This window comes from Aythya ferina (assembly GCF_964211825.1).
Source record: "Aythya ferina genome assembly, chromosome: 2".
Taxonomy (NCBI): domain Eukaryota; kingdom Metazoa; phylum Chordata; class Aves; order Anseriformes; family Anatidae; genus Aythya; species Aythya ferina.
Genome location: NC_140297.1, coordinates 106,046,268 through 106,070,056, shown reverse-complemented (window position 1 = coordinate 106,070,056; position 23,789 = coordinate 106,046,268). Strand labels below are relative to the sequence as shown.

Below are 23,789 nucleotides of genomic sequence, written 5' to 3'. Positions count from 1 at the left end.
GCATGGCTGTACTGAAAAGCAAGGTACACAGGGAACCTCAGGGGCCTGACCTACTGCTTTGCGCCCTGCAAGTCTCACTTCAGTAGCTCAGTGTTACCTTAGATAAATCATTACATTGACTGAAGTAGAATCCTGAAAACAAACAAATATCCTTCCTTCCCCTCAAAAGAAAAAAAAAAAATAAAGCTCTAATTACAGAGAAATTATTCACTGCCAAGCCGACTGTCGCAGAACAGGATTGGTATGACTGGAAGACATGTCGGAGCTAAATTTCAGAAAGGGATGTAATTGTTTTCTCCATGAAAAAGATCAGAAGTGCTCCAGCCTAAGTCCCATAAGTACAGTCTATTCAACCTATACGCTGCAATATGGAAGTGGCAGGGAATACTTAGGCGTGGCTAAAATATTGTCTTTTTGTTCCCTCCCCTCCTTATACACTGTATTTTCTCCACAGCCCAGTCACCTGGTATAGGCCAGTTGTTTTTTTTTTTCTCAAAACCTAACTCAAATTCACTGTTCTCATAAATTCATGAAGCCTTTACATACACACTAGCCGAGGATCCTCTCACCTGCTTATAGCAGACAGCTGCTGCCCACCGTTAAAAGAAGAAACACAGGGAGACACCTTCCTCTGTTTTGTCCAGTACATGTTATACAATTCATTTAATTAAATTGTTATTTCTTTCGGGAAAGAAACACACAGGGCAGCATGCAATTTCAGTTTCAAAAGAGAGAGACTGAAAAATGCCAAACCGAGAAGCAACAGTCCTGCGTGGTGCTCAGGGTGCAGAGGGCGCCGGAGTTGGCCTTTACATTCTTCCTGTGCAAGACCATGAACGCAGTTTTGATAGCTACAAGAACAACTTCAGACAAGGATATATTGTTGTATATTCATGAAGTCACTGCTGCAGCTGGATTAGTTTCATACACCGTCTGATTTGCAGCACTGCTGGAGTCACCACAGCCACAGAGACTGATACCGTGAGGCTCAGAGGAGCCAGCCCTGTTCCCACTGAAGGACGTGGAAAATTTCTCATTTCCTGCAACAAGACAGATAAAATCCGAAGTTTCAGTGCTTCCACTGACACTGTTGGCACTCACTGACATCATGCCTCAGAAATGTCCTTTATGTAAGTAGCAGGGATTTGAAAAGAAAACAACAACAAGCACAAAAAATAAGGAACCCTCAAACAGAAACAAAATGCCTGATGCATTACCTGAAAATCTGGTTGCGTATCTAGCAGAGATGAGATGGCTGCTTTTACAATGACTGGGCATTTTCGCTAGCAGCATTGTGTCAGCATTGCCACAGTTCTCTTCAAGCAAGAGATTTTCATTTTCTTATCTTTCCCCTGGCAAATATCTTTCCTACTGACAAATCCTAGGCCTTTATTATCTTCCTGTTGCCTTAAAAAAAAATAAAAATAAAAAGATTATTCACAACAGTTCTAGTTCTGTGGGAGCATCACGAACAGAGCTCAGACTTAATGCAGAGCCACCTGCTGACAACCAAGTGTATTTGTTTCAAATCCTTAAAATCAGAACAGGTTGGTGTTCATATCACATAGTGATAAAAAGAAACCAACGAAGAGAAAATATGTAGGTCAGTTTTAGCCAACACAAATCTTTTATGTCCACCCATGCTGATTTTGGAGCGCTGCTTCTTTTTCCTAGAAAACAAGAGCTCATGGCAAGTTTTCTGTGGCTGTGTATCTGCATCAAAGAGCTTTGAGGGAGAGAAGCTAAAAAGCAGATCATTAAAAACAAACACAACTATGTAACAACCCTGCTGTGTCTTTAAACAGAGTATGTAAAATGGCACGGATACTGCGTGTGATATTTGAGAGTACCTTTGGCACTTACTGACACTGCAGGATTTCAGTTGCAGTGGTGGCCAAATTTCCATTCACCCTGACTCTGTCCGGTAGCGAGACGAGCTGCCAAAGCCCGAGAGAAAGCAGCACGATGTGACGCAGCACACCTTTCATCAGCTCCTGGGTCAAACACACCCAGTGGCATAGCTCACTCTGAAAGACAAGTTCAAACTGGAGATTTCAAATTGGCTGGTTTTCAGGCTTATTATTTGGCCTGCTCTGCCTCATGCACCTGTGAACATTTCAGATGCTATCACCCGTGTACGAGTATGTGAGAGGCTGGGATAAAACACCTGCATTCAGCCCTTCTTTAAACCAAATAACCAGTGCATGTGCTGGTGTGTTACGTGACAAGTACACGTGAAGGCCATGCAAAAGCAGAATATTTTCTGCAAGTCCTGACGACTGTTTGTTAATTCTGCTGAGAGTTGCATGATGAGATGAGAGGGGTGCACACACAAATCCCTCAGGTAGTTGTTCATTTCCTTCTCACAGAATCACAGAACTGTAGGGGTTGGAAGGGACCTCGAGAGATCATTGGGTCCAACCCCCCTGCCAAAGCAGGTTCCCTAGAGCAGGCTGCCCAGGTAGGCGTCCAGACTGGCCTTGAGTATCTCCAGAGAAGGAGACTCCACAGCCTCCCTGGGCAGCCTGTTCCAGTGCTCCGTCACCAGGTTCTCCAGGTTGTTGAGAAGCAGTCTAACAACACCTGACGCAGGTACTGATCTAGCAACATTTGGTCTTGCTTTCCTAAATCGTGTGATGATGACGGTGACCATCCCACACCACCTTGCAGCTCAGGGCTTGAGGACCTGCAGCTGAAGTGTTGCCCTATCCCGTGTCCTGGCCACACACCAAAACCCTTCCTCAGAGGCTAACTCGGCGGGACTGGCTTGCCAACAGAGGGCAGCCCTACATTTAGTTGGATTTCCTCAGGGACCTGCTGCACTGCTTTTCTGTCCTCAAGCAGCCAGACCCACGCAGTTCTGCGCACCTCTACACTTCTTAGTTACACAGGGTAAGGTACTTCACTTAGATCTGCAGAAATAACATGAAATGTGAACAATCTCTAGAAAGTTGTGACAGAAACAAGTTTTATACCAAAATGAAAAGCTTGACCTAAGAAAGCATGCCCAAAAGCTGAAGCAAGATCTCAGGCCAAAGCCTTGCAGACAGCAGTCTTTAGGAGCTCTCCCTGAGCAGAGCAGAGCTCCCAGGCCTGCACTCACAGAACCATAGGATGGTTTGGGTTGGAAGGGACCTTAAAGACCACCCAGTCCCAACTCCCCTGCCATGGGCAGGGACACCTTCCACCAGACCAGGTTGCCCAAAGCCCCATCCAGCCTGGCATTGAACACCTCTAGGGATGGGGCATCCACAGCTTCTCTGGGCAGCCTGTGCCAAGCCCTCTGATCATCCTCATGGCCCTTGGCTGGACCCACTCTAACAGGCCCATCTCCTTCTTGTGCTGGGGGCCCCAGAGCTGAAGGCAGTACTCAACTACTCACACCCAAATCCAGCTTCATCTACCTCTTTCGTGTGATGCAGCTCAGATGGGAGACAAGGAACACATTTCAGCCAGATCCCACATCCCTACACTTTCCCTGTGATTCAACTTAATTGGCATAAAGCTCACAAAGTTAAAACAGGACGACCTTTTACCTTGGGTACACTTAAGGCACTATATTGTGCATATAAAAGTACAGCTTGTTCTCTCCCCTAGTAGTCCCCAAAAGTGACTGTATCAGCATTTGTTTCTTCTTTCTTAAAAAAAAAAAAAAAAAAAAAAAAAAGAAAAAAAAAAAGAAAAAAGAAAAAAGCCCCAGTCAAAAATGATGAGTAGGCTAAAGTTTAGCTGAGAAAGTTGTTGAGACAGAGGCCTTGGCTAAGCGCCCATCAAAATCAATAGGAGTCTTCCCGTTTACTTAATGGGCTTTAGCCTGAGCCCTAAGTGAAGGCGGGGGTGGGAGGGGGAATCTGCACTGATTACATGCTAACAAAGAAGTGTTTCAAATAATCTGCTGCCATCTGTCTTTGTTTTGCTAACCCACTCCGCTGGGCCTGAACAGAAAATCCGTGAGATGGGTAGAGCATTAATTACCACCAGAACGGCCCATTTGCATTTCTCACCTTCCAGAATAACTACACTCATTGTCCATACCGAGTATTTCCTTACATTATCACAAGGAACCACCACAGAAGTAAGAGGCTACTGGTGTTGCATCCATATGTGTACATATAATATGAGTTATATAAATAAGTAGACTTCTTTAGCCTCGAAGAGATGCTATAAAATTATATATATGTATTCAGAATGGCCAGTAACATTATGTATGCTCAGGGGTGGAAAAGAGTTATGGTTAAGTCTCTTTCAATAACACATTAATAATATTTCCTGTGATCATTTGGCTCTCTCCATTATCGAAGTCCTGCCCCAACTCTAAGGACATGGAGCTGATGTTTTGTTTTGTTTTCATCAGAGCTCACTATCCTTTACCTAGGGTGAACCAGTCTCCTTCTAAGTGAATGTGTTTTCCTGAGATAATCACAATTCAGTATTAACTTAGGGTGACCTGCAAGAAATAGATCTTCAGATTTACTTTGGGTTTAGTTACATAAAAAAAGGGCACACACACAAAACTGAGGCCCAGAGCCTCAGTTTCTCACCTTCCAGAAGCATCCAGGAGGTTTTACTGACTCCAACTCCAAATAAATCGCTTCATAAATTCTGAATTGCAGAAGACCCAAGCAATAGTTATAATTTTTCTCAGCATACTAAATTTGATGGACAAAATGAAGTTTTTGTATAACTCTACATGAGTTCCGTGGCATTTCAGAAGGTACTGATTTGTCTCTGTATGTCACGTAAACTCAGTACAAAAGTCCAAAGGCAACAAATGATTAAGTAGTTAACCCTGGTGACTCATGTGCAAGGAGCTGATGATCTCTGCTGTGTGAACATGGCTGTAATGCCTTTTTTTGAACCTCGTAAAAGCCAGCAGAATGACTGACAACCAGACTCACATCTGCTCTTTGGCTCCAAAGTTGCCCTGTAATAAGGTGTTATGGGAACACAGTCATCCTTAGTCATTCATCACAGGACCAAGGATGAATAAGATAGTGAATATTCCAGCTTTGGGTATGTTTAAGAGCTCTCTTATCACATCTGCAGTGGTAGTAATACACCCCTGGTATCTGTCAAAAAGAGAATGGCTCAAGTGTGATCATGAGATAAGGCGGACAGCCCCATATCCTCCTCAACGTGTCGCATTCACTTCATTTCAGAAATTAAGCAAGACTTGGCTGGTAGCCTACGAGGAAAAGAAGGCTGATTGGAGCAAAGTGATGAACTGTAGGATTTCTCAGGAATCAATCCAGGCTCACTATCAATGCTCACCTGCTCTAGTCTCAATGTAAGTGAGAGGCTATCGGAAATCTGTGGCCTGAAGTGTCAGTTCCTAGCACAGGGGGGCATTACTGTCATAGTGACATACATATAAAGACTAAGTCCCAAAGGACTTAGCTTTGTCAGGCTTGTTACTTTAGGTTGGAACCAAAACCAACAAAGGCAAAGCTGAGGGGTGGACAGGCCAGGAGAGATCTGCCCAGGCTGGGCATCGCTTTGGGTGGCACTAATGCAAATCCAAGGTCATGAGGTGGGAGAGGACAAGGACTTTGCAGCCAAGGTGACCAGGAAGCTGCTTCTGAGTGGTGGTAGAAAGCAAGGAGGGCATAGTGATGCTCAGCTGCTCACAGGACAAACCCATTCTCCTTCTTCTGCAACCTGACCCAGCTGAGGGCAAGCCTGAGGGAAACAAGGAGCATTGAGGTGTACCACAGACCAGCCCAATGGCTAATGACCACTCCTGTTCCTAACGGATTATAGAAGGACACAGCTGCATGTACAAAAACACTGTGTAGAAGGAGACCTGATAAAAAGGAAGGAAAATGCAAAGCAGTTAGAGTCCGAAGGCTTTAGGTCCACTCTAGGTCCGAGAGTTGTTGAGAGACTCTGAGAGCTCCCACAGCTCACCAAGAGCTTCTTTATCTAGAGAGTGAATGTACCCAGGCAAGATATTAAACCACTAAGTGGCTGCAATATTTTCCTCAATCTCTTTCAATTTGTGGTCCCTAAATGTTTTCTGGTGGAGCTGCTTTGGAAATTCCATGTGCGCAGATTACTGTGCAGTATCTGTGAGTCTAGTACCTGTCTGTGCATCCCTTAGAAATAACTGATGTTGCTCGCAGATTAACACACCGCAGGTTGAAAAACATTGATTTAGAGGCAGTAGGACCCTCAAGAAGGTCATCTGTTAAGCTGTCTGGCTATTACTGCTTTAATATTTACATTTTTGACAGAAACAAAATTTTTTAAAATGTTATTTCTCATTAAACTTTTAAAACGTGTTATATGAGATGTAAAATACAGATACTCCTTCTCCAAGAAGATTTTAAAATATCATTTTTTAAATTAATTAGTACAGCTACCAAATAATTATGAACTCACCGTTCAGTCTGGGGTTCAATAGTTCTGGAGTGTTGCCTGGAGTCTAAAGCTCTTCAAGGTCTTCTGTAAAAATCATAACACAACTGTACACCATGGGATAATTCCGCACTTGATAGCCTCTCATTTTGCAGAGAAATATCTCCTAAAATAAAATTTAAAGCTTATAAAAAAAAGTCGTATTTCTTTCTTAGTAAGATATTCTTTTCTTCCTGTAGGGAGTATCGATAAACAATAATAAATAGTAGAGATGTTAAAAACAAGAATATTTTCACCAGTTATTCTGTCTTATTTGGAACCCATGAAATCTCATAATAAAGAGCATTTTTCTGTGCCAGATGGTTCACTGAAGAAAAGGATTAGTCTTTTGTTCAAACGGGGCTTTCAAAATTGGAATCTTTGCAGACCACAGAACCATTTCCAGCCAATTAAAAAGGATTTTAATTACTATTAAAAATATTCTCGTCCTTTTCTGCGCAGCCTTGCAGAGCCACAAAATCACCTTTAGGAGGAGCCTCTTTCCCTCTTACACAGCTGATAAAAACACTGTGACTCCTGTAAATCCATTAGGCATTATACAGAAAGGTTTCATAAGCAAGGACTCTGAAAAATGCAGAAAACGACGAAAAGCAACCTCTTGAGATCATTTCCTCCACCGTCTTATCTCAGAGATGCTTGTCTAATTTTCTCTTAAAAACATTCAGTGATGGTGTAGTAGAGGTTAACACAAATACTAAGAATGAGCTACCAAATCTTTGTCATGAACAGCCTGGCAGAATAAATCAGAGCCAGAGGCAACGGAGATAGGAATCCACTGAAAAGTAAAAGAAGTTCAGAAATTAATATGGTTATTTATAGGACACAGTGAAGAATAGAATGCTGGCTCTGTATGGAAGCAGTAAGAAATAATAAAATTTACTTAGGGGTAGTCACAAGAGCACTTCTTGGAGAAATTTGACCAAAGGATCACTTAGCTGAAAACAGGAAAGAGCAGAAAGACAGAACGAAAGGTTGTCTTTTGCAAATCTCAGCCCTTGTAATCTGTTGTCTTTGTGGGTAACACTGCCATAAATACATCTGTCCACTTCTTGCACTCCACTCTTAATGGGTGATCAAGGTTGGTAAGATGCAGAAACACTTTATTCTGCATTAATCTCACTCACGTAGATTGTCAGAGCTTTGAGAAATAGGAGAAATGTCCAAATTGATCCTTGGGGTCCTGATTTGTCCCTTGTGTCATTTGAACACTGGCCCAAGCAATGTCTGTGTCTAACTGACTACACACCTTCAGCAGGCATTTCACCCCAGCCCCTAAAAGTCCCCTTAGTGTTGAAATGTCTCCTAATGCAGAACTTAATTCTCCAGTCCTGTAGGTTAGGCCCCAACAGGCATGAAGAAAATTTTACTCCATCTTCACAGTGCTCTCTAACATCATCGAAGCCTGTGATCTGCTTCTCCACCCGATCTTATTTCCCAAACTATACAGCTCATACACCATGTTTCCTGGGTCTCTGATCATTCCTGCTTTCCACCAAGTTTGCTGCAATTTGTCAACTTTTTTCTTGAAAACCTGGCCTGATGCTGCTTGTTCACTAATGTGAAATTGCATGCAAGACTATTTCAAGTGCATCATGCTGCCTGTTATATATATGCCACGTGCAAACCTTTTTCATAACCATCTGACTATTGTGAGAAGTGGCTTAAGCAAACTTGTTTAACTTGAAACGCAATGGGCAAGTGACATGTATGGAGTCAGCTAATGCCCCTCAGCAAAGGGACAGTAAGACAGTAATTTATTTTCAATACAATTGCTTATTTAACTCCACCTCTAGTGTTCACTCCCTTTCATATCTGCCACGTACTTTGCCCCCTGCATGATTTATGTTTTCAGTGAAGGCTGAAGCAAAACATTGCTGAGTATTTTGGCCTCCTCAAGACTACTTCAAGTGCATCCTGCTGCCTGTTACATATGCCACGTGAATTTTTTTCCCTTCCCTTCCCTTCCCTTCCCTTCCCTTCCCTTCCCTTCCCTTCCCTTCCCTTCCCTTCCCTTCCCTTCCCTTCCCTTCCCTTCCCTTCCCTTCCCTTCCCTTCCCTTCCCTTCCCTTCCCTTCCCTTCCCTTCCCTTCCCTAATGATATCTAACCTATATTAATTTATACTTATCCCATTAATAATAATTATTTAAGAAAATGACCATTTCTTCAACCTGAGACTTATCCCACACAGTCGTCTCCCACAGCCCTTGGAGATAACTTAAGCCTGCTTTCTTGATGTCTGCATTACCTCTTCTGCTCTCTCCCCTAAGACCCATGAACTCACAAGGGAGAGTGCAGTCTGAAACCATATGGAAATTGCAGTAACTCTATGGATTTTTCCATACAGGCCAGGGCACAAATGTCTGGGGCAGGAGGAGATTTTCCTGTCGCTGAAGCATAGCTCCTCTGCAGAGGTCTCTACACAGTGGCAGAAGAAACAGACCACCTTACACAACTTCTCTTTCGACTCTCTTTTCTCCCTGTACAACAGGGAAAGCTGTAGTATATACATGTTTCTTGACAGTAGAGAAACACTCGGTGAGAATTCATTATAAATGCTCATTTTGCTTAAATAACCTCAGTTGTGCCCACAATCAAGTGTAAGATACAGACCCAGTGGAAAACAGGCTGCTTTGAGCCCAATGCCCAGAGAAATACCTGCTGCTGCCCATTTCCCATTCTCCTTGACTTTGTATCAGGGATGTATCACGGAACTGTGACAAAACTACAAGTAGTAGGGGATAGAAAAAGAAGGGGTTAACTTTGCAGAAGGGGGCCCCTCACACCTGCAAGCCCTAAGGAGCCTGAGGAAGAAGAGATAAGAGCCTGAGCTCAGGTTCATCCAGGGAAGCCTGCAGGTCTGAGCTTTGCTGTGGGGAAGTGGGATTGCTTACTCTGTCAGGTGGGGGGACACAACACAATTTGTCCCAGATTAAAAGGTTTGTTTTCTTTTACAGCCGATAAGGGCCCCAGAGCTGAGGCTTGAGGACGTTTATGCAGGGTTTGGCTGAGTGCTGATGAAGCCTGGAAAGCAAAGAAATCAGGTGGGTGGCTCCTTTGTGCTAAACAAGATGGACCAGAAAAACAGTCCCATCCATGGGGTGACCCTGGGCGAGGTCCAGGCTCTGTCACCGAGGTGTCCCCATGGAACCTTCCGGATCCAGCCTCCTGCCATCGGGCAGTGGCACAGAGCTCCCTGCTCACCGGCTGGCCCTAGGTCAGTGGGGCACGGAGCAGCCAGGATCTGCCTTGGTTTCTCTGTGGTCGTGGTTTTAGAGGTGTCAAAATGATCGTGTTGTGTCAGAGCTGAAACATACTGTACTTGTGCTTGTGGGCAGGCATGAAAAGGAAAAAATGACATGTTTACCTGCCCCATAAACAGAAATCACTGCTGCCCATGCCCTAGGAAGGCTAAATACCTCCAGTGAAGCTACTACATACATTAATCCAAGTTGTAAGCTTATTCCCAGGCTCTAAAATCAGAAGCTGAAGCACTTTAATCTGTTGATTTAATGCTTAGAGGCTTCAAATGGGATTGGCTCCTGCTGTTGCTATATTAGCTGTAACTCAGATACACACGGAACAAGCAATCTTTCTCCTTCCTTCCCTGGGTAAACAACAAGAAAAAAAAAAAAAAAAAAAAACTCATCGTGAATAATAATAATAACAACGATAAATCTTCCCTCTGAGGTGCTTCGCCTGGCACCTGTCAGCACAACCCCGCCACCACCCGTCGTGCCAGGGGGGAGCTTGGAGCCAAGGGGGTCTCGGGGCGGGGGAAGAAGGGGGTCCGGGGGTGGCATGGACAAGGATGGGACAAGGACAAGGCTCCTCCAAGGCAGCCCACCCCAGGGCCATGCCTCCCCTTGGCCGGGGGCGGGCTGAGGGCCGGCCCGGGGGCAGGCCGGCCGTGGAGGCGGAGCGGCCCCGCTCCCCATTAAGGGCGGCGGCGGCCGGCGCTGCCTGGCGGCCGGGGAGGGCCGGGAGATGGAGGCGGCAAGGGCATACGTGGGCTCGGCGGTGCGGTGAGTGCCCCCACGGCTCCGTTTCCTTTTAATTTACTTGTAAAGAAGCCTGAAAAGTGAAGGTTTGCTTGGCGGGGGAGCTCGGTGCCCTCCCCGCTCGCCCCGGGGTCGGTGGTGGCGTTTGGGGTGTGCTGGGCGGGCGCCGCTCCCCTTCTGCGCCTCAGGGCTGTGGGGTCTTCTCAGGCTGTTTTAACCGGGAAGCCAGGTGGGACACGCAGTGTCCCGGCTGATTTCTGACTTATTTTTGGCTTTGTTATTGCTGCTGTCGCTCGTCTGTGAACTCTACCCTAAAAATCCAGCCGTGCCATATTCTGAAGCCGCTTGTGTTGTGCAATGTTGGCTTTCCTGAGGCTGGGGACCATTGCACCACGTTCTTAGACAAACATACAGGGCACGTCGCAAACAAAGATAAAGGGTGAAGTCAGCCTACAGGGCTCGGGGCAGGTTGTTAATCCCTGGTTTCTCCTCCGAAACAAAGAGCTCAGCTGGCCCCCAGCCCTGACACTGCACCAAATGCTTGGGACAGCGTCTGTAGGTCTCTGGGTGCTTGGCGTTATACAGGGCAAGCTGGGTGATGTTGAAGATAATTTCTTCCTCAGTTATAAATGCTTTTCTGAGGTCTTATATTTTCCACTGACATAGGATCCCTTCTTCTGTAGGGAAGAGCAAAGACCTGCACTTCAGCACCATCCCTTTGCTCTGTACCACTTATTCCCTGACTTATTCCCATCACCTTTTAGTAAGCAATTATTTTCAGTAACTCCAATCTAGCAGGGGAATTCCCTGCAAAAAAAATAAGTGATATTTCTTTCTACAAGCCCTAAACAAGCCCGTTTGAGTCTCTGGTTTACATATATGTGAGGGGAAACAAGCAAAACGGGCTTTGGGCAATTGACCCAGAAACGGAAGGGTTCACTTGGTTTTCTGGCTTTTTTTTTTTTTTTTTTTTTTTACTGGCTTTTGTTACCTAGTACTTAATATTATCTGAAACCTCACCATGCTCTAGACTCACTTCTTCATGGGCAGACTTACTTGAAAGATACTGACTGGTCTTATGGAAACATACGTGGAATGGCATCGATGTTAAATAACTACCCAAGACTTGGACTGCTGTGAAGTGGCAGTATGGTTGAACTGATGAAAGTCCTGGTTTATTAATCTTTTTGTTTCTGACTTCTTTCCTCTGATAGAATTAGGCAATGGTATGAGATCGTGGTTGTTGAGCTCTGAAGAAAATTTTCTTAGAGCTACAAAAAATGGCTTATAGAGTTGGTTCTGCTAATGCCCAAGATGAACACTTGCTCTTAGGTAATAGCAAAGAACAGGACTGGTATCTTCTGTCATCACAAAAGACGTCTTGGCAGTATGGTGATACATACCACTCAAGGAACTATTCTATGTGTAGTTTTCAAACATGTGAGGGGGGAATGGGCTGTGCTAGTTCTGGAGGTGTTCTCTCTTGTGTCCTAAATGCTGCACGTGCTAACAGTCAGGTGCCCAGCCAAGTCGGGTCACCAGCACGGAGATAAATGCACGGGCTTCATACCTGAGGAAGAGACTGGAGTGATTCAGAGTGGGAGCTGCCTGCAGACTGGCAGGGTGATTGGGGCACTGCTTAGTCAGTGCAGAGATTAACGCACACACACCCTGTCCTAGCACACTTTCCGTCTATGGAGGGGAAGTTATAGCATCTTCCTCTGCTATTTTGTCATCTTGCCCTCCTCCCTGGTCGTGATCCTTCTCCAGGAGGAAAATGCTTAGCTTTTTCATTTGAAACAATGACCGTCTCCTAAAAACCTTGCTGAATGCTCACCCGCACCTGCTTCGTTATGCCACATGAACATACTTGCAAAGTGTTGAAAGCCAGAGACCTAGTGTTGAGACAGCACTACAGAGATGCTATTAGGTTCAGCTAGAACTAACACTTGAACACCTCACTCCTTTTAAAAAAAAAAATATATATATATATATATATATATGTTTCAATAATGCTGATGAGTTTTTGAGGAAGAGAAGCTCTTCAGCGTATAGAGGAAAAGTAGTATCCCAAAGCCCTGTAGAATAGTGGTTTGGAATGAGAGCAGGAAAGGAGTTAATTACTGTAATTAGCTAGCTAGTTACAAAAATGACTTCTTGTGCATCTCAAAAATATGCTTAAAGACCAGGTACGAGATCTGGAAAAATTTATTCTCTTCCAGGTAGTGATTTTTGGCAAGTTGTCTGGGTATTAAATTAATCAATACAATTTGGCAGTAAAAAGCTATCACTGGTGGTATTTAGGGGAATATCACCTAGGGGTATTGAAGTGATATAATTTGAGAACATAAACAGTCACTGTTGAAGATGTGATTGTCCAGGAAAACTCAAAGCCTCTTTCTAGAAGAATCACGGAATATGCCAAGCTGGAAGGGACCCACAAGGACAACTGAGTTCAACTCTTGGCTCCGCACAGGACCACCCAAAAATCAGACCGTGTGTCTGAGAGTGTTGTCCAAACACTTCTTCAACTCCAGCAGGCTCAGTGCTGTGCCCATGTCCCTGGGGAGCCTGTCCCAGTGCCTGACCACCCTCTGGGTGCAGACCCTTTCCCTAACCCCCAGCCTGACCCTCCCCTGTCCCAGCTCCATGCTGTTCCAAAAAAGTGTTTGAACTCCTAGCCTCTGGTAGCCTGCTCCAATGCTATCCGCTCATGTACTTGGACCTTAATTTCATTTCATTCAGCTTCCTTTGATACATTAGGGCACAAACAAGTCTTATTTTGTCATTTTCTAAGCTGAATGAAGTTTTACAGACTGTAAATGTTATTTATAAGCATCTCTGCCATTTGCAAGTCAAGCATAACTGTCAGAAAGCTCCACTTGCATTCTGAAACTAGGTGTTTTGCATATGGATAGTGTGTTCAGTCTCCCTAAAGCTAACTCTTATCATAAATAAATAGTTGAAAGTAGTCGTGTGTACCATCTGACCGAGTGTTTATCTTGTAGGAAAAGGGAGTGATTTGTATGGGTGACTGCAGCACAAGCTGCTGCCTTCCTCATTCACTGTAGTGTTAAAACCTGTCGACCTCACTGTGACCTTGATGTCAGCTGAGCCCAGCAGCAACTTGGCCCACATCTGCTCGAAATGGTTTTCATTTGAGAAGTGTTTTCAAATGTCACCAGCAAGGGAAAGTTCAGAGACACCAACTGTAGGGCTATGTAGTGTTTAATTTTGAAAGCAAGCTCCGCAAGTCTAACGAGACCTGTGAATTACTTGTACTATGTCCTTGTGTACCGAACTCAACGGCCCTCCTCCTCCTTGTGGTACTTGACGTGACTATTTTTATAACTACACTGAATTTTTATTTGTCTTAGATCTTTGGTATCCATGGGAGCATCTGTGGGAGCAGTAACAAAACAGACCCTGTTCCCTCCTCTCATGCCTGCAGGGCGACCTTTCCGTGTGTCAAATGCCTCCAGGAGCAGCCGGAAAGGAATTGTTGCGAGCAGCCTGCAAGAGCTCATCAGCAAGGTACAGCAAACATTCCTGCTCTGGCTGAAACTTGCACTGAAGTGCAGTATTGCAGGCAGGCAACCCACAGACTGTTGTTCTTCCAAATATCGTTAGTGGGGAAGTTCAGGAGAATGCAAGTCTAAATATTAAATGACAGGGGGAAAAATATGACAGTGAGAGCCTCCTTTCTGAATTCTCCAATCTGCTGTTTTTTTTTTTTTTTGCAGACTTTAGAAGCCTTCCTTATAACCACTGGAGTAGTTACTCTGGTTTTGGAAGAAGATGGCACGGTTGTGGACACAGAAGAGTTCTTTCAGTCCCTGGATGATAACACACACTTCGTGGTCCTACAAAAGGGACAGAAATGGACACAAGTAAGTGTTCACTGCCTCCCTCAGACTTGAGTAGAAGTGGATGGAAAAAGGTCTGTGGCTACTTAAATTCTTGGGAAGAGGGGAGATGAGGAAGAAGACTTGCCCTGTGGAAGGGAAAGTATCAACTCCTTGTTTATCATCCAGGAAGGCTTAACGAGTTCATTTTTTTGTCTCCTGCTGGGACATAGGACGGTTGACAAAGATCTACCAAGAACTGAACTGAAATGCTACCACTGAACAGAATTATGGGGAAAAATCCCACTTTTGGAGCACCTCAGGAATAACTGAGTTCTTGAGCTGTTGTATAACATACAGGGAATGAGAACTTTAATTTCCTTAAGCTAAAAGCACAAACTTCGTTTAGTTTTAGAGGGGGTAGAATGCCCAAATGAAGCCATATAAAAAAAGCTTTGCCTTGCAAATGCATTAATAGTGAAGATGAGAAAAACGCCTGTACTAATCTTGCAAACAGCTAAAAGTTGTCATCAAAACCTAATGTTAGTCTTCGTGCTTCTAGATATTTTATGAGATATGTTAAGATTGCCTAGCTTTTAGCCTTTAATAGTGTAAATTTAGTTTCCAGTTAGTTTTGTGGAGGAGTGCAGTAGTAAGATAGTCAACTCTGAAGTTTCTCCCAGTGAAATGATTGTTGTTAGAAAGCTAGCATTAAAATTTCTTCTGCCAGGTGCAGAGTTAGCTTAGTAGCTGCAAGCTGACCCACTGTTCCTGTCTGTGGGTGCGTGGCTAAATCGTGTGGCCCCGTTGTTTGTCTCTTAGTGCAGCATGGGCAGCTTGTGTGTTTTTCCCCAAGGTAACTCACTGACTTAACCTGCTGCATCTGGCCATGAGCTCCAAAAGCAGAAAAGGAGTTGCAGCCAGGGTATGACTGCACCTTGCTCCTTCTTCCCCTGCCTCATGTCCTGTTTGGCATGGCAGCAGAACAAGTTTAAGTGCAGCAGGAGAATGCCAAAGCTTCACAAATCATCTGGAGTGTAGCACAAATTGTCTTGATTGGTCCAAATGTCTTGTGTGCTAATGGAGACATGCTTCCAAGCAAACCCGACTGCATGTACGTGTTCAAAACTTGTTGTTAAGGGTTCTGCTTGCTGGAGCTGGGAGCTCAGAGGCTATTGGAGTAAAACAGGCATAAAATTGCTGGCTGGTGATACACTGCAGTGTTTAAGTTGGTCTGACTTACCATGGCACTGTCTCAGCACCGGGATGACAAGTACAGAAAGCCCCAGCCTTACACAACTTTGTTGCTTCATTTAGCATGCAAAAAGCAGGTGCTACACATTACAATCCTTGAACTGAATGTGCTGAGCAGAGCAACCCATGTATCCACTAGATGTCTCCCTAAATAAGGGTATTCCTTACTATTTCTCTTTTTTTTTTCTTTTTCTCGAAGCAAATAACCCACTCCTGAAAGAGAGCAAGGGCAGCTTTTATTAAGATGTAGAAGATGACTTTCCACACTCTTCTTTCTCTTATTTTTCCACCTTAAACTCAGTATTAAAACCTAGGCCTAATCAGTAGTGGCTCCTTCTTCCATTTACTTTGTAGAAAGAAGGAAAAGAAAGGTGAGCTAGGATTTGAAATGAGAACTTGACTTTTTTTCACAGGCTTTCACAGGAAGTGAAGTTTTTACTTCACCTGAACAACACGTAGTCTTTACAGCTATCTCCAAGATTGCTGATCACTATTGTGTTCACTCCTAAACAAAATGACCTAATGTCTTGTTATTTTGGTGTCCTGTTTGCGTGGACTTGCTGTGCTGTCTTTTTGGAATGGTTTCAGAAGCCTAATCAGGACTTGAACAAAATTGCCTAAGCTACAGACTGGCTTATCTCTCAGTGCTTTTTATTTCTAATTTAGAATTGGTTAAGAATAAGTGAGTTACTTCTAAAGAACTGCACCATTAACAGTTGTCTTGCTTTAGTTCCCTGGCTTAGGATCTAAACTATCTCCCTCTTTTTAAATTAGACAAGAAATGGAGTCGTCCCTGCAAGGCAAAAGAAGAAAATGGGAGTAGCTAACATCACATTCGATCTGTACAAGCTGAACCCTAAGGATTTTATTGGCTGCTTAAATGTGAAGGCAACCTTCTATGAGATCTACTCTGTGTCATATGACATCAAGTGTATGGCAGCAAAAAATGTACTGCGGTAAGTATGCTTCCATTGCTGATCAGGCATACACGTTAATGAAAACCTGTTTGCTTATAAGTTCTAAGACATTTATATAAATATAATATTTTATTAATTCTTATATCTGATATGCTGAATCTTCCTTTAATAGCAGTCTTGTAAAAACTTACAGCTTTAAGCTTTCTAAGCTTATGGCTCATAGGTTTTCATGGTTGAATCTTAAATTTCCCCCAGGACAGAACCCTATCAGCTTTTACTCATATCAAGAGACTGGGTACAATCTCAAAGAAACCTGAAGGAATTCTCTCAGGACTTGTTTAAAGAATTCAGGGTGCTGAGGAAGGCTCTTAGGAGGGGAACTTCAATGAGGTGAAATAAGACAGGAATTGGAGATCTAATGATGGAGGTCTTCATGGTGGCTGTCAGATTCACCTTCTGAAAGGTACATGGAGACAAAAGAAGGGGGAGAAGATTGCCTTAGTCTGCAAGAGAGCTTAGCAAGGACCGCTGTCTTCCGCAGGACCGAGCTGTAGTGGGTTGCAAGTTTGGTAGAACAGGCTGTTGAGAAATACTGCCTCGAAATAATCTGTCCTTTCAACTGTGAAAGTCAGTGCCATGTCAAAACCAGCTGTGTCCTGCCCTGATGGAAGAAAACTTTCTGAGATAACATACTCTGATTTTAACAGCTGTTTAAGCTACAGCCCTGAATTTCTCTACCTGACCTGTCAAATTCTGGTTGAGAATTTGTGTAGTTGCTGCGTTTTGTTACTTGAGAACCAGACCTACACTGTTCAGAACAGATGGCATGGCCTGTAAATGGGTTTATTTCACTTGGGCAGCAAGTAGTCTTTGGTTTGAAGTCTTCAAGTAGCCCCTAGACTCATGCATGCAGGTATTAAGCATTGTAATGCTAATCTTATTCCCTGTCTGACCTCTGCCATTCTGCTCTGGTGGTCCCTTGCTTAATCCTTCAGCCTACAGCTGCTGTAGATGAGGCTCATCTCTCTGGCCAGGCTGCAGTGATGTTCCAGCTACATGCTACACCCACCCGTAGCACTGGTTTCACTGGAGTCCCTTCAAAGCAAAGGTCCACCTTCAGACAGCTGCACTCCTCCAGTTCCTGTGTTTAAGCCTCTTGAGCCAGAGCAAACTCCAGATTTCTGGCTATCTGTTATGGGGCTGTGTCAGCACTGGAACTTGCACTGTTGAGGAGAACTTGAAGTGATGGTTCTGCCTCCCTGCCAGCACAGTGCAGCTGGTGAGAAAGAAGAAGTGCTGGCAAGCAGCTGCAGTAGCTGCGGAGCTCTTCTAGAAGTGCTGCTACACTACAAAGAGTTGAAGGGGAAGTGCTGGTGGGAGGCTGGGAAAAATGGCCACCAGCAAGGAGCAGGGGAGAGAGAAGAGAACCTTGGACACTCTTGAATAGGGCAGACATCTGCCTCAGTTTGCTATTTAAACTGGAGACACACGGTGTTGGATTCTCAGCATAGTGCCTCTGCTAATGAGTCACAAGTTGCCAGCCCTGATGCCCTCTTCCCGAGCCCACCTGTGGAATGTGAGGGGAGGAAAAAAAAACCTTTAAATTCAGCAGTTGTTCATCGGTGGGAGGGGCTCGGAGCCTGCCAGATCTCATTAGTGCATTTCTGTTAAGGGTTTCTCCCTGTCTGGCCCAGCTGAAGGATCAAATGTCCAGTTCAACAAATAACTTCCTCCGCGGCTTAAGTGACAACTGCTGTCGTGTGCAAGTGACACACTGCAGCTGCCCAAAAGCTCAGTACCAGGTGCAGCTTGCTGTGACTCTGCAGCTCCTTTGCCTGTGCTGTCCCACGGAGGAAAGGACATGCTGAAATGGCATGTGTGTGGGGAGCATGAATAAGGGTACAGCCTTTTTTTTAAAGGCTCTAAGTACCAGGATATTCAGGTCTTTAGAAACACTGGATTTTGACTACAAACCTTTCATCAAAGTGGGGGAAAAAAAAAATGTAAGAAGAGGACTTTGTGCTCTCTGCTAGAGCTGAAGGGAGAAGTGAATAGCAACCAAGGGTTCACAGTTGACTTGGAGAGGGATACAAAAAGTCTTCCTCTTTTGAGATGGGGAGCACTGGTATGGTTTCTGCATCTTCAGAAACTGATCCCCTTCCAGTTTTGGAGTGGTTCCAGTTCTCGCGTGCCACTTCCCCAGTGCCTTAACTTTGAAAATAGGCCCTCATACATATCACGATTAAAGCTTGAATATCTCTCTCAGCATTAATGTCCTTGTTGCTTCTTGGAGATTGGAAGGAAAAAGAAAGCTATAAATAGGTTGAATAAATGACCACTCAAATGTGATGATCTCTATTCCTTTGTCCTGTGGTGATCCACAGTATGTATTATATTGACTTCTGATGCTCTCTGGATCTTGATTTATGGATCTGCCTAGATTCTCACACCATATATTTCAATTCTGATAAATACTAGCACATTAAAATAAAATAGTTGTGAACTGAGAGTTACTAATGCTTGCAGCTTGGACAGTTAATTCGATTGGCTTCACTTATTTTGCTGTTGGGCATCCACTGTACTGTGATTGCTGAGCTTCAGTGCTAATCAAGTTCGATCTGCACCTTGGAGGTGCACACAGGCTTCTTGGTGACCTGCCTAAAGGTGAGAAGCAAGATCAGGTCATGCTGCGGGGCTCCCAGGCAATGTTACATCTCCAGTGGTGCTCTCATAGTTTGAGTGATGGCTTTCCAGGTGGCCTAATGGGATTACAGAATGATTCATTAAATGTCTTTTCTGATTCTGCCCGTGTCTACAACATGCCAACAGTTTTCTGTCAGTCAATGGCCACAGACAGAAGTAATCGCACTAAGGAAGGTATGGAAATGACCATCCTCTCAGAAGTGAAAAAGAACGAGAGGATTCCTAAATATACCTCCCTAATTCATCCTGAAGGTGCTGGGGGTGGCAGGGATTTGGGCTACGTTGCCCTGTTGTTGACATTTTTTTTAAACAAATGGCTTTTCTTCCAGGAAGGTGCTTCAGCTGATGTCCCACGCGGCACAAATAACTGGACAGTTTCTGCTCTATACTGGAACATACATGTTGCAGCTGATGGATGAATACGATGAAGACGGCGCCTGTGCAAGAACACAGCACAAGCAATAACCACAGCTGCACTCCTGATATTGGATCCTTTTGCCTAAAGACATTCCCTTGCCCCAGTTTGATTGTAATGATGTTATAGTGGGGAGATGTCCACTGAGGTGAACTAACAGTTTTCCTGTTTGGGCCGTAGTCATAAAGTAAGTGTTTGGTGTTCATAGGCTCTTAGCACAGCAAAAGGGTGGGTGCCTGATGTCTGAGAACTGGGCAAAGGAAGAGAGGGCAAGTTTTTACCCCAGCAACTCAGTAGGAAATAAGAACACTTAGAAATATGCATGCTTTGTAACCACTGGATCCTTCTCTTGCACTGATCAAAACGTGGTTGTTTTTTTCATGGCTGTCCACTTGCCTTCTGAGCAGACAGGGCTGTGGTTGGTTTTGGTTTTAATCCTTAACACTGCTGGTGTTGGTGCCCAGCTGGCACTGAGGTACAAAAGGGTAAAATGTACTTATTTACTACTTCTAATGATGGAAACACATAGTACAGCTGAATCCTGGTTCAGTGACTGACTAATCTCATGAATTTTAAGTGGAGAAAGTGCAACTACTACACAGAAGCTTAAAACTTAGCCTTTCTTCCCTTAAAACAAGTTTTAAAAAATCATGTAACTCTTTATATTTTTCTTCAAATACACAGAAAGTTCTGGTGAGTATAGCTCATACCAGTTGAAGAACAATCAATTCTTTAATGTGTTTGATGTCCCACTCTGCTTAAAGTATCAAATACCTTGCCATAGTTTTATGCACATGGCTTAAGGGAAACCTGAAGCTGCTTTCAGGTGTTGACCTTCACTTCTGTAATTTTTTCTCTTCAGCTACAAGATGACATTACATCCTAAGCTGTACTTAAAGTGCATGTGATGTGAATCTGGAAGAGGCATTAGATTTTAACGTCCCTGCATTCAGGGGAGGGGAGCGGGACACTGCTGTGTAACATGTGTATGCTCTAAACTGGGTATTTGCAATCTGACAGTCTCACAAGACAACTTGTATTTAAAGGGCAAAGTTTTTAATTTTTAGATAGAATTGTCCAGAAAGTTTTTAACAGTTTTGTGAACAGCTAATATGACCAGGTTCCAGTAAGGGTCTCCTTAACAGTAAGACAAACCAGAGAACAAGCAGTGGTGTAGGCATCTTGTGTCAAAATTCAAACTCAACCTGTTGTTGGTGGGGAAAAGTCTGACTTCTGTTGTTCACAGGTGTGGCTTTTGAGATTTCCATTTGCTTTCTTATGTTGAATTTTAATAAATTATTTTCTTGCTTAAAACTGAAAGCTGTTAAAGAGATGACAGACCCAGGTAAATGTCGGACCTGACAGCAGGTGCCACCCAGGCAATGAGAGGGTGAACAAGTGGGATGGGGGAAGAAAGTAGTGGGAGCAAAAGGGAAAGAGACCAACGTGGGCCCCAAGGTCCTTACTGTGCTTCTGCTGAGACAAGAATCCTTTAACCACGTGCATCAAGTACGCTGATAAGGTGGAGGAAAACCTGAAGTGCAAAAAGAGGAACAGATGGGCTGAAAAGACCAAGCAGCATGGTTACTGGTATCCATTCTGATCTGTCAGCTGCACCTGTTTCCTTCAAATGTTACCTACACATGGGAATATTGCTTTCTTGTTTATCTGCAAACTTCAACTTCATGAAGTTGAAGGATTTTTGCCTTCCCTTTGTGGATCTGACTTAGCCAGCTGGAGCTGCACCTTTCAAATAACCGCTGTAGTGAAAAGCAGCCTAAAATCAATCTTAAAGGAACTGACAGACCCAAGTTTTCTAGGGTCTGTCTTTTCACTACTGGTATTACAGATAAGTAGACAGCTAAGAAGAAACTTAATGAGAAAAAGGTTATGTTAAAATGGAGACTTTAGACTTTATTGTTCTTGCTCACCACCTCCCTCCACCCCCCCCCCCAAGTGATACCATGATAACTGATGGCCCGCGTCTTTCTAACCCCAGTTCTCCCTGAGGAATTGCATTTAGCTGATTCAGTGCAAGGATTTTGTCATTAATTCTTTCAGCTTTTAAGAACCATTTATTCCACTAAAACAAGACCATTTATTGAAAGTAAACTACATGTAATGCTTCTAATAATATATAGGTTGCTAGTAGTGGAAGCACCAATGTAAAGAAAAAGCAAACAACAGAACTTGCATAGTTCAATATTGCATTAATCAGTGTGAATTGCATCTTCCACATAATACAAAAGCATCTGCAAGTCTGAAGTGTGCAGATACCAAATGCCTCCCCTCTACAGCCAGAGGCAGTCAACTAACACACTCCGTAGTTCCCAGTGGTATTACTGTAGAACTGAACACGGTCTAAAAGGCTAACTCAGTATGAATTTGAAATGTTTTTAAGCAGCTGCTTCTTTGGCAGCCTCACTTAAAACAAGCTGCTGAAGGTCATGTGAGCTGCAAAGTCTCCATCTCAGAGCATCTCTCTCTAGTTCAAAATGCAAACAGCTGAACAAAATAACTCAGCTTTGATATTTTCTCAGGCTGAAGAGAAGTCTTTTGGAAATTTTTGAGAATGTGAAATTGTTCCATTGCTTCTGAATCTGGGGTTTGCTACAGATTTAGTGCTAGGAAGATACTTGCTGCTATACCGACTTCTTTCCAGAGAAGCTTTTGGCTTTGGGTCAAACCAGAGGAGTTCATGATTTTCTGAGCTGGAGCCAGTTTGCTTTTTACAGCCTTCTGAAGATGCGTAGCTTTTACTTCAGCAGTATGTGGTACACAGCAGAGAACTTCAGCATTATCTAGCTTTCAGAAAACTCTGTGAGTGGCGTGCAGTATGTAGTGAGACAAAATCTAAAAGCACAGGCTCCTAACTGCAGGTATGTAGAAATGAAACCAGCTTTTCTACTTCAAATTTTTAGTTTTATTTTTTCACACTATAGGCTCAGTTAATCTTCATTTGCTCCTCTTGCAGTCCAGGCTGGTAGCACTGAAATTTCAAAGGTGTGAAACGTGTTTACTCCCTCCTTGCTTGCCCTGTCCCTTTTTGCCTGTTGCTTTGCATCACTTGCTAACAATGCACCAAGTCGTGCTCTGTAGTTACCAAAAAAGGAATTTTCACTGAAGTACTGGATCTTGTTGACTCAGGCACTGTTCATGTTCTGCAGGCAAAACAAAGTTGCTCTCTCCATGCCTAGAATGAAGAATCTGCTAGCTTTTGTGTGTGTGTAGCTTACTTCATTTCCTTCCTTTCATCAACCCATGAAGTTGCTGCTTTCTTGCACCTTCCTATTCTTTCAGGAAAAACAGGATTACGAGATTTTCTGCCTAGGGGAGAGGATAAGGCAGTGTCTAAATTCTTTAGACCCTTAGGAATATTCACTAGGAAACATCCTGAATCCCTTCTCTGTAGGGAGGGAAGGGGTTAAAGAAAGGAAAACGGGACTTTGGGCTGGAAGCTTTTTCAGCACAGTAAGTAGAGAGGTAGGCGTTAACAATGTAGGAAATGTTGATAATTCTGAATATGAACTGTGAAGATAACTGCAGAGGGCTATGTGTAACTGACTAGCACTATAGCTAACTCATTTCAGTGTACTTCTTCCACAGACAGCACTTGAACTAAAGGCGTAAGCTTCTTTAATTAAAAACATTTAAAACCAAAGCACAAAGTATATTTTGAACTCAATGCCTCAAGCTTTACTGGAGGTATTAATGTAATTATCGATCCATTTTAGTTACATGCTAGTAATTATCCTTGCAGAGTTTAGCATATATCACTCTGCTTTCTGTACCTTACCTTGCCATAAGATATTTATAAACCACGAGGGCTGCTGTTTTTCTGAGGGAAAAGAGGGTATTTTACCTTTTCAGAACTTTTGAACCCAGTAGCTACAACTTGCTATGAAAACTGAGATGAGTGAGAACGATACTGTAAGCAATGGCAATATTTTCTGATACGCGGTGCCAATTTTAAGGAACACTTCAATGTCTGTGAATAAATTTGAATGGTGGCTTTGGATGTCGTGTCTATTAATTTTCAGAACAACTTATTCCTGAAATAATCGTGGGTGTTAATGGAGCCATGGTCTGCCACAGAAAGCTTCCAAATGCTGCACTGCAGCAGTGAAGTAACTGGAGACTATTATGTGGCTCTGAACTCTCTACTGCTGACTCACTTTCTGGCCTCGGAGAAAACATGCAAACTGCTTCTTTCTATTCAAAAGGAGTGCCCTCCTCCAT

At 43.6% G+C, this 23,789-nt stretch overlaps 1 protein-coding gene and 1 long non-coding RNA gene across 4 annotated transcripts; one reads left to right on the top strand and one right to left on the bottom strand.

Moving 5' to 3' along the window:
- Nucleotides 1-630: 630 nt before the first annotated feature.
- Nucleotides 631-9,209, bottom strand: LOC311432615. The gene is made up of 4 exons (XR_014690166.1): nt 9,074-9,209; nt 6,382-6,523; nt 1,218-1,407; nt 631-1,040 (listed from the first exon to the last, which is right to left on the bottom strand). It is a non-coding gene; the product is annotated as an uncharacterized lncRNA (long non-coding RNA).
- Nucleotides 9,210-9,261: 52 nt separating this feature from the next.
- CIDEA (cell death inducing DFFA like effector a) lies at nt 9,262-23,568 on the top strand. Of its 3 annotated transcripts, none has more exons than XM_084511093.1 (5): nt 9,262-9,459; nt 13,794-13,950; nt 14,160-14,306; nt 16,290-16,471; nt 19,465-23,568. In XM_084511093.1, the coding sequence occupies exons 2-5, from the start codon at nt 13,807-13,809 to the stop codon at nt 19,598-19,600; spliced, it is 609 nt and encodes a 202-aa protein (XP_084367219.1). In that variant the 5' UTR covers nt 9,262-9,459; nt 13,794-13,806; the 3' UTR covers nt 19,601-23,568. The 3 variants fall into 3 exon arrangements, with proteins under 3 accessions (XP_084367219.1, XP_084367218.1, XP_084367220.1); XM_084511092.1 differs by lacking the exon at nt 9,262-9,459 and adding an exon at nt 10,340-10,440; XM_084511094.1 differs by lacking the exon at nt 9,262-9,459 and adding an exon at nt 11,477-13,742 and having other exon boundaries at nt 13,868-13,950.
- The last annotated feature ends 221 nt before the right edge of the window (nt 23,569-23,789 follow it).